Source organism: Lipotes vexillifer, unplaced genomic scaffold (genome assembly GCF_000442215.2).
Source record: "Lipotes vexillifer unplaced genomic scaffold, Lipotes_vexillifer_v1.1 scaffold613, whole genome shotgun sequence".
Classification (NCBI taxonomy): domain Eukaryota; kingdom Metazoa; phylum Chordata; class Mammalia; order Artiodactyla; family Lipotidae; genus Lipotes; species Lipotes vexillifer.
The window spans coordinates 281,154-290,981 of NW_006792345.1; the positions used below are offsets into that span (position 1 = coordinate 281,154).

General features: G+C 59.6%; 1 protein-coding gene across 1 annotated transcript; it reads right to left on the reverse strand.

Annotated features, from left to right (window-relative positions):
- Positions 1-20: 20 nt before the first annotated feature.
- MGAT4B (alpha-1,3-mannosyl-glycoprotein 4-beta-N-acetylglucosaminyltransferase B) lies at positions 21-9,799 on the reverse strand. Its single transcript, XM_007465503.1, has 15 exons — positions 9,659-9,799; positions 4,375-4,560; positions 4,149-4,289; positions 3,935-4,068; positions 3,484-3,530; positions 3,047-3,160; positions 2,741-2,816; positions 2,498-2,612; positions 2,003-2,133; positions 1,755-1,862; positions 1,441-1,634; positions 973-1,051; positions 803-890; positions 611-723; positions 21-505 (listed from the first exon to the last, which is right to left on the reverse strand). Exons 1-15 carry the CDS (start codon positions 9,753-9,755, stop codon positions 482-484), a joined length of 1,647 nt encoding a protein of 548 aa, XP_007465565.1. The 5' UTR covers positions 9,756-9,799; the 3' UTR covers positions 21-481.
- Between the last annotated feature and the right edge of the window lie 29 nt (positions 9,800-9,828).

Genomic DNA, 9,828 nt, shown 5'->3' on the forward strand with positions numbered 1-9,828 from the left:
CCAGGCTGTGAGCTCGGAGCAGGCACACACTTCATTAACCCTTTATTACAAGGAGCGCTCTTATAGAAGTATATGTGGACTTAACGTGAAAAAAATCAAATGTATCCAAGAATAAAAAACACAGCACATAAAGTAGTATATGCATTCCAGTGTTCGCGCGGAGACAGTGGGCGCCCAGGAAAAGGCTCTTCTATAAAGGCCTGGCTCAAGGGGGCCAGGGTGCGAACGGTTCCGGGCGGCGCGGACCGGCCTCAGGCACAGTGTGGGGGCCTCCTGCCTCTTCCCCGCGGCCGGCGGGCGGGGCAGCACCAGTTCCTGGGGCCTCCGGGCCAGCGGCCACCCCAGGCCAATGGAGTGGGGTGCCAGGCAGAACCCCTCAGACTGGGGTGGCCGCGCCTGGCCCTCCGGGGGCAGTGGCGACGACATCCCAGGTCTCGTGGGCTTCAGGGCCAGCCAAAACGCACCCTCAGAAGCCCTTGGCTTAGTCAGCCTTTTTCAAGAAGATCTGGAAGAGCCAGGCTCAGTGTCAGCTGGGGTCTCAGAGAGCAGCCCTGGTCTAGCTATTTGGTACAGCTCCCCATTCCCTGTACCCAGCCCTGCCCTGTATCACCTCACTCAGAATGACCCACACCGGCGAGTCTGTCTGGATGGAGAGGCGCAGTGCTTCCAGGGGGCCAAAGGCTGGGTCCACTTCTCCCTGTGCCACACCCTTGTAGAAAGAGCCTGGGGGAATGCAGCAATGAGAGGTCGCCCCAAGACTCCTGCCTCTCCCCTCACCTCCACTTGACTGCCCCTCACTCACCGATCTGGAGGTAGCCATCAGAGCTCCGAGGGTACTGGAGAGTGGCTGAACGGCCCTCCTGCAGGGCCTCCTTGTCTGACTGGGGGTTCTGGGGACAAAATCAAGGGGCTGAAGCCAGTGGCTGTGGAAGGGGCAGGCCTCAGTGCACACCCACCTGCTACTACACTCACATCAAAGGGCAGCACCTCCACAGATGTGTTGAAGAGCTTGTCCTCTGGGTGCTCAATGTTCCCACTTCGGAAGAAGAACCTGTGGCCAGACAGGCCTGTGAGCTGCTGCAGGGGTGGGGTACTGCCCAGGCGCACTACCCAGCAGAGAAAGGCCAGGCCTGGGCTAGGAGGGCAGTAGGTGGGCCCTGAGGTACTGGGTGAGGCTGGGCACCAGGGCCTTATTTGTAAGGACAATGGTGATGGGCAATGTCACTGAGCTCCTGTGGGCACTGTTGGACTTAGTCTTTACAAAGTGACTACTGTTCTGAGCCCCACTTTTCAGATAAGAAAACTTAATAAGGTTAAGTAATTTGCAGGGGGGGGGGTCACAGAGGGAAATCTGCAGGTTCAGAAATCTGTGGTGAGGCCTCTACCCTGGTAGCCACCCTGCCCCTCCCCCAAGGTGGACCTGTGGGCGCTGGCACTGACCGCTCCAGTCGCAGTGGCTGGAAGAAGCGGAAGCGGATGAAGTCCCCTGCAGCGGGCGTGAAGGCCCAGAAGAAATCCTCGCGCAGGTAGGCCTTCTCCAGGGTGAAGTGCTGGTATGTCTTGAGGCTCGTGCTCACTTCCGCAGGTGGGTTCACATGCTCCTTCCGCAGTGCCTGCTTCCCAAAGTCCTTGTCCTACAGTGGAGGAGGGACAATGGTGTTAGGGTGGGCCCTGGACTTGCCCTGCTACCTCCTTGTCCAACCTCAGCCCAGGCTCTGCTGTACTCAACTAGGCTTGAGTGTGGCACTGCCCACCTTCAGTTTCTGGATCTTGCCCGCCAGTGAGGAGTGAGTGCCCACGTGCTGGAAGAGGGATGGCTTGAAGCGGATCCGCAGGTTGGCCTTCTGCCGGTCACAGTGCTTCTGTGGAGGGAGGGTGACACACACTAGGGCTCAACTCAACTCTACCTCTGAAGACAGAAACTGCATGGTCACCGACACAGTCCCTACTGGAGGCTGCTTGCTCCACCGCCCCCTCCCGCCTCTGTGCAGGCTCTGCTCACCGCATCCTTCTCAGGATTGCAGACCTTCACCCACAGAATATGGTCCAGGAGCCAGTCGATGGGCTTGTCCCGGTAGAACATGAGGATGAACTCCACAATGACGCTCAAGTCCAGTGACTTGAACATCTTCCCTGGGGGTGGGATTGGAGGGAAAGGGGTGCTGAGTAGGCAGCTCTGCCCTGCCCTACTTCCTCTTAGTCCCTGTGGGGGACATTGGGAAGGGTCCCACAGCAAAACCTCTGGCTGGCTGCAGGCAGGTGCAGGTAACAAGAGAGCAGACGGGATGGTGAGCCCAAACATCCCGATGCAGAGGGCAGGCAGGAACAGGCCAGGTGGGGCTGCAGCGGGCACTCCAGGCAAAGGCTCAGAGCACGACACTGCATGGTACTAGGGCTCGGAACAGGGCGTGGGGCTGAGAGATGATGACAGAGGCAGAAGTGGGCTGGATGGAGATATTTTGGTTAGGTCAGCGGGGCAGGGAGGAGGGTGGCACACCAATGAAGCCCAGCTGGGAGAACTCCAGGATCATCCAGTCCTCCGAGGGCTGCTGGAGTGCGAAGTTCTTCATGGTGCTCAGGTAGTTGGGCTTGGCTATGATGTCATCCTCCAGCTGCACAGTGGTGGGTAGGTAGAAGGGGGCCAGGACTCAGGATGGGCACAGGGGCAGGGCAGGGCTTGCCACCCAGGCCCATCCAGGGTCCAGGGGGAAAAGGGACAGAGCAGGGTCTCAGTGCTCACCTGCACGTAGTAAATGCCTTTGGACTGCGCATACATCATGAGGAAGCAGTAATCAAGGTTCTGTTTGGTCCTCCACCTGTGGGCCAGGGGCAAGGGCCTCAAGAGCTCAGACCCCCTCCACCTCCAATGTGGCTACCACAGAGGCCACTGAGTGGGTAGGAGACCCCCACCCCCCCATGCAGGGGTCCTCCAATGGAACAATGGAGGCACTGCAGGGAAGTGCCCAGGACTCATACACCCACAGACTAGGTTCTTAGCACAGGTGGGCAGGTGCTGGGGGCACAGGGAGGTGGGTAGTGCTAGTACCTGACTCTCTCCTTGGGGTCCCCAAAGGACTCTCGGAGGCGGGAGAAGTCAGGGTAGAAGTGGGGAGAAGGGGAGATGACCTCTAGGAGCCCAGAATGGATCTCTGTAGGGAACCTGGGGGACAGGAAGGCCCAGTGAGTGTGCAGCCTCCAGGGACTGGAGCAGGGCCAGAGCTGAGCTAGCTAGACCCCATCTTTTTCTTTAAGGCCCACCAGGCAGACATCCCCTGACACCACACCCATCCTACTGAGGCACTGAGGCTCCAGAGGGGTTGGGTCATCTCTACATGCCCGCCGCCTTTCATCAAGAGGGGAAGTACCCTTTCCCACAGAGGGATGGCGCATCTTGCTGGGGGGTGGGCAGAGCCGGCACCTGTCTGCCCAACACCCCGCAAAGGGTCCTCCCTCCACCAGCCTTGTCGGGCTGTCAGTACTCACAAGGCCTTGATATTCTCCGTCACCAGCGAGGTATACTGTGGGTCAGTCTGTGGGGAGACCAAGTGCCCTCCATGAGCCAGGCTGCCAGCCCAAATGGCCTGGAAGAAAGGGCTGAGGGAAGGACACAGCCTTCTCTCCCACAGGGAGGGAGTGAGCCCACCATCCTGAAGGCTAAGTAAGGCTGGGCCTGGGGGTCACAGGTGCCTCAGAAAAAGCCCTTTTAGATACTTCGGTCCAAGGGGTGGGACAGACTATAACTGGCATCTCCACGAGGGGGCGCTAAAATGTCTTTCCTTTTAACTTTTTATCTTGTTAAGTTTGTGAGTGAAACTGACGATTGAACTTCTGAGAGTTTTTTCCTCCGAAATGTTGCTGTTTTCATTCTCCTTGTTATTTTGTGCCGTGTGTCTTCCTCTGAATGTCCCCTCGACCCGTGCCCCAGCCCACTTGCCTCAGCGATCAGCACCACGATGACCGAGTCCTCTTTCTCCTGTGGGCTTAGCTCCGAGATGAGCGAGCGCAGCGTGTCAGTCAGGTACGAGTGCACCTCGCGCCGCACGCTGGGGATGCCCATCACCACTGACACTGCAGGGACGCGGAGGGTTGGTACTGGGCACTGCGTGGGGGTCGTCCCACCACCCGCCACTCCCGGGCCCCGCCCCTACCTCCGGTGCGGCCCTGGCCCACGCGCACGGCGGGCTGCAGGCTGCTTTCCTTGGCTAGCAGGTGTGGCAGGTGGTGGAAGACAGTGGGTAGGTGCAGCACGTGCTTGTGCGAGACGTTCCACGGCTTCAGGCGTGGATCCTCTGGGTGGGTCGGGAAGGGACAGGTCAGACAACGCGGTCTGCCATCAACCTTGCATCCCCTGCCACTTCCCGCTCCTGTGCTCACCGGTTAGGCGGCCCCAGGTGCGATTGCTGTCTCCGTCTCGCAGCGCTTGTCTCTCCGACACGGCCCTCTTGATCTCGTCCAGCACCAGGTTGAGCTCCTTGGAGCGCTTGAGGCTCTCCTGCTCAGCTGCATGCAACCGGTCACGCAGCGCCAGGAACTCCCGCTGGTACACGTCCACCACATCGCCTGTGGGTGGTACACAGGCTGTCACCAGGGGGCAGCATACAGCTGAGGTACTGCTCCTTGAGTGTTCGCCTACACACCTGTTCATATGCCTGCCACTTGTGAGCCACATGGGGTTACATAAGGGTCACTCTGAAGTCACAGTGACACTCACACTTGGGGAAGAAAAGCCTCCACTGGGGGAATTAGCCCTCTCCAGTGCTCTCCCTTTATTTTCTGCATTGAGGAGACATCTGAAGTGGGAGGGCTACAGGACCACTTCCAGCCCCAGGTGAGACAAACCCAAGCTGAGGCTGAAAAGGCTCAGACTGAATCCTCCCCACCCCTCCCCTCTCCTCCCAAAGCCCCCCTTGCTTCTCCTTGCAGCATCTCTTCCTTCCAGGAAGTAGGGCACCCAAGGTCCCACCCAGGGCACAAGGACCCAGACCTTCCTCAAGGAGCCCTTGGTGTTGAGGCCAACCTTCCCCTGTTCCTTCTTTCAGCCTCTGCACTTTGCTTCCCATCCCCATTCACAGAGATCACAGGCAGCCCCATCCCCAAGGCCCCATGGGGACAGAAAACCTCCCTTGACTCTCCCCCATATCCTGCAAGTAGTACTGAGCCCCATGCACCCATTTGCCACTGTCCTCATGGTTGTCATTCTACACTAGGCACCAGCTCTGGACTTGCAATCTCACACAGTCCAGTGGGGGTGGGTGGGTGGGGACTGTTGCAGTTACAGCCCCCAATGCTCAGAGGAGCAAATGAAGTTGAGAAACTAGTCAGGGGTCCCTCAGCAAGTCAGCAGCAGAAAGGGGACAAGAGCTCTAAGTGCGCTGAGGCCTGCTTCTCTGGAGATGTGTCCTAGGCCTAGACCATGCCACCCCAGGGGGGCCTGTGTCAGAACCTCCAACTGGGCCCCATGTGCAGGCACTAGGGGTGCACATGGGCCAGAAGCAGCACAGAGGTAGGGCTGCCTGACAGTGGAGAGGTATCTCCAGGGTGCCAAGTACCTGGCTCCACTGGGCTGGCAGGGCCCAGCGAGCAAGAATGAGACAAACAACATCAACAACGTTGTTATCTGCTGCTGAGGCAGCCAGGTCCTGCCAGGCTCTGCCAGGCTCTGCCAGGCTGTGCACTCTCAAGGCCTTTTCTAATAGGCTTTTGCCCTCTTTATTTGCCATCACACACACCTTTTCCTTGTCTGATGTCTATGCTTTCACACATGCTGTCTCTTCTGACTGGAATCCCCTTTTCTCTTCTGGGCCTGATGAAAACCCATGTAGCCTTCAAGGCCTAGTTGCCTTCCAGATCTCCCCTCTCACCCTCAGGCAGCTCTTATGTTCCTTGATCCCTTGCGGAGGGGTGGTCACAGCCCCTAGAATGCCCTGGGATGGTGTCACCTCCCCAGAATCGGGTACACCAAAGGTCATGACCAAGGCAAAGTTCGGTCATCTCAGGACACCCCCTTTCTGCAGCTGGGGCACAGCCTGAAGTGCTAAGTCCTGGGGAAGAGGGAGGGGTAGCCACTACGCAGGACGGAGAGGCTGTGGGGGGAGGGGCAGGGGAGCCAAGCAGATCCTTGATGAGGCACTCCAGAGTTAGCAGCTTGCCCGATCTCCCTTCCCACACCCTGCCCCTGGGGCCAAAGGCCAGGCCACTTCAAGCTTCTGTGCTCAGGGACAGCCCTGCTGGGGGAGGGAGTCAGGAGTCAGGTTACCAGATCTTTGAGGCTCTGCTCTGGGTTCTGAGGCCAGGTTACCCTGGAAACCTGACCCCTTGAACAGGGAGCTGGCCACCCCCAGCACTCACCTGCCCAGCTGCCAGTAGGAGGAGGGACTGGAGGTGCTGAGGCCCAGGAGGAGGGAGTTCAGAGCTGCCTACACAGGCAGGTGGCCTCCCTCCTGCCTGGGTCCCTACCCACCCACCTATTGTCCCTCATGCCCTCCCCAATGCTACCCCAGTGTTGTGGAGCTGCTGAGTCTTGCAGGGGCAGCCCCTGTGCTACTGGCTACACCCAAGGCAGCTCCCTGCAGTGGGGCCGTCTGTGAAATGGAGGGAGGGTAAGGAGACCTCATCCCCCTCTGACTGCTGTTGCTGCCCCTGTCCCCCCTCCACGCCTGCAAACCCGTGGCCTTCTCTGATCTTTAAGTAGGCTGAGCTCTGTCCAACCTTAGCGTGCCCCAGGGGGACAGGCCAGTGGCAGCGGTGAGCCCTGCTGACCTGAATCACCCTGACCACCAAGGCCTGGGCACGGCCTGCTCCCTACCCTGGCCTCCCTTCCTAGGAGCCTTCTTCTGCCCAAGTCCTGGGGGCAGCTGTGATCACACTACTGGAGGCTTTCCTGCCCCTTCCTCTACCAGAAGGCAGAGTAATCAGGATACCTGAAGCCCATGGACCACAGTCTTCCCTTTGGTTCCCTCTTTGTTAAAGAAACAGATTCAAGAGCCAGGCTGGGGCACAGACCTTGTGCTCTGTACTTAGGGAAGGGGAAACAGGCTCAGAGGGGCACAGGCAGGTTCCAGGCCCAGCAAAGGTCTGCTGTTAACCTGCGGTGAGGGGACTTCCCTTGCAGTCCAGTGGCTAAGACTCTGACCTCCCAATGCAGGGGGCCCAGGTTCAATCCCTGGTCAGGGAACTAGATCCCATATGCCGCAACTAAGACTTCGCATGTCTCAACTAAAAGATCCTGCACGTGGCAAGGAAGATCACACATGTGGCAACGAAGATCCCGCGGGCAGCAACTAAGACCTGGAGCAGCCAAATAAATAAATAAATATATTTTTTTAAAAAGTCCTGCAGTAGGGCAGGGGCATGGAGAGGGTGCAGGTGTTCACCTCCTCTCCAGGACTTGCACCCACCCTCCCAGTGGTCAAGACAGGCATCCATCATTGCTGAAATCCAAGAGAGGGGACAGCCTAGACATTGGGGAGGGCTGTGTGGCTGAGGCCACCCCCCTGGAGGGTCTGCTGTTTTCCCTGGGGACCTTCAGCAGGTGCTTGGCTGAGGGCTACAGTTTGAGCATTAGTGGAGCTGCTGCACAAATTTGGTCAAGGCTGGATACGAAAGTGGGCCTGAAACCCCATATCTGGGGTCCGTCTTGCTGAGGCCTATGTGTTCTTCCTGGCCCTTGGCTTCCAGGATGCCACCTGTTCCTGCTTTCCCTTCCTCTCTGGCTTCTTGCCCACCTCTTCCCTTCCCTACAGATATGGCTTCCTCTGCCTTTCCTCTAAGCATCGGTGCCTGGGCCAGCCCTCTCCTGAGCCTCCTACTCACTGCAAGCTGGAAGCCAAGGTCCAGTCTGGCCTCAGACTTAGTCTGGTTTCCCCATGGGCTTAATACAGTCATCTGAATGTAAGAATGAGAAAGGTTCATATAAGAGCCCAGACTCAGTCTTCTCTTCAAGCTTCCAAAGACCAGACCCTACTGGGACCCCCAAAACAGTAACAGCCCTTGATGCGGAAGGCCCAGGTGACCCTCTTGTCACATGTCACACAGGCTTCTGGACTGCCACACCCAAGGGACAAGGACCCCTGCATCTGAGCCCCACATTTCTTTGAGTAGGGGTGCTCTCCTGCTCCCCAGGCCCTCCTCGATGCCCCACTTAGGGAGAGTAGGCCCTAAATGGAGCCATGGGTATCCCCCTCACTCCTGGACACTGTGGCCAGCCAGACTCACAGAGAAGGTGTCCTGGTGGGAGGCTGGTGCTGCAGTTCCTGACACCTGGCTGAGGGCCAGTGGCTGCCATAGGAGGCACACAGGAACTGCGGCCTAGCCCAGGACAGGGTGCAAAGGGTCATCGCTCCACTCACAGCTGAACAAATGTGCCCCAGCCCATCAGATATGGCCCCACCTTGGCCTCCATGCCAGGCTGCTTACATGGCCACTCTCTCAAGGGTCCAAAATGCCCTCCCCCAGGTGACACACCCCACCTACGGAGAACTCCGCCCCAGCCATGCCCTCCATGTACCAAGTCCTAGGGGGTCTCCCCTCAGGCCCTCTGGAGCCCCTAGGGCAGCCCAGGCCTTCACCCAAACAGGGCTGGGCTGAGCTGGGCGGGGACACTGGGACTTGGAGGGTCAGAAAGGCTCCAGCTTCTCCCGCAGCCTCTGTTGGGTAACAGGGAAGCAGGAGGTGGGAGGGAGGCAGAGGGTCAGTTGGCCTCAGCCTGATCCTGCTTAGGCCTCCTGCAGGAAAGCCAGACGGCAGGAAGGAAGCAGCTTTTCCCGGTGCCTCCTGTGCTAAAGGCTGGGTAGAAAAGGGCCTGCGAGTGCCTCCTCAGCCTTCAACCCTCAGCCAAGGCCCCACTCAGCCCCAGCCATCCCAACCAACACAGAGCAACTCCAGCCAGTGCTGGGGCCTGCTCCCTCAGTCCTAAGTGTGCTGGCCAGATGCAGAGGGCCATGATGGTGGACTGGCCAGCTTAACCAAACTTCAGGTGAGACCACACAAAATAAGTTAACCGGTAGCCAGGACTGGGTGGGGCGCTCATGAGGCCCTCCATGCATCCCCCCAGGCCAGTAGCCACAGGAAGGACTCCGCAGCACACACATCCCTGTGGAGGAGTCCTGGGGCCAGATGTCCTGGAGGAGGGCTGTGGAGGCCCCAGGGAGCCGCACCCACAGTGGGCTGGGGTGGAGAGGTGGCGTGAAGTGATGGCACTGCCTGGATGTCTGGCTGCCTCCTCACTCGTGTCTCAGGATTGGTGTACCCAGGTGCCTGGAGCGGTACCCTGGGGACCCTCTGGCACAGCCACCTCTGTGACCTTGTGTCTGTGTCCCTCTCTGAGAACTCTGAGGTCCCCAGCTCACCAGAGGGAGCGACCCGCCCTAACACGGGCAGAACTGTACTCACGAAGACCGGTCCTGAGCGCGCACGGGGCACCAGACTCCCGCTCACCGGCGCGGCCCAGCCCAGGCCAGAGGAGAATTTCGTTATTCCAGCAGCAAACAAGTGGGAGCGAGGATGGGAGGGGCGTCCTCTCGCACCGCCCGGGCGGGGAAGGGGCGCCCACGTCGGCTTCCGGCCGCCTTCCGCGGCAGCTGCCCGGACCCCGCTCCGGCCGCCGGCGCCCAGGTGTGGGAGGGGGCGCGAGGCGGCGGACGGCGGGGGAGGGGCTCACCTTTCTGGCCGCTGAGCGCCGCGTACCAGGAGAGCGAGAGGAAGGCGCACAGGCAGAAGAGCAGCAGCGTCAGGAAGGCGCCATTGCGGAGCCTCATCTCCTCAGGTGCGCGGTGGGCGCCGGCGGGGCCGAGGCCGCATGGCCCGGGGGGGGCCGGGGCCGGGGCGCAG

What these genes read in the sequence shown, in the direction of transcription:
- MGAT4B (XM_007465503.1), bottom strand. Translation starts at nt 9,755, where the DNA reads ATGAGGCTCCGCAATGGCGCCTTCCTGACGCTGCTGCTCTTCTGCCTG. An exon ending in GCAATCCTGAGAAGGATGCG is followed by an intron (nt 1,863 to 2,002) that starts GTGAGCAGAGCC and finishes CTCCCTCCACAG; the next exon opens with AAGCACTGTGACCGGCAGAA. An exon ending in TGGAGGTGCTGCCCTTTGAT is followed by an intron (nt 891 to 972) that starts GTGAGTGTAGTA and finishes TTTTGTCCCCAG; the next exon opens with AACCCCCAGTCAGACAAGGA.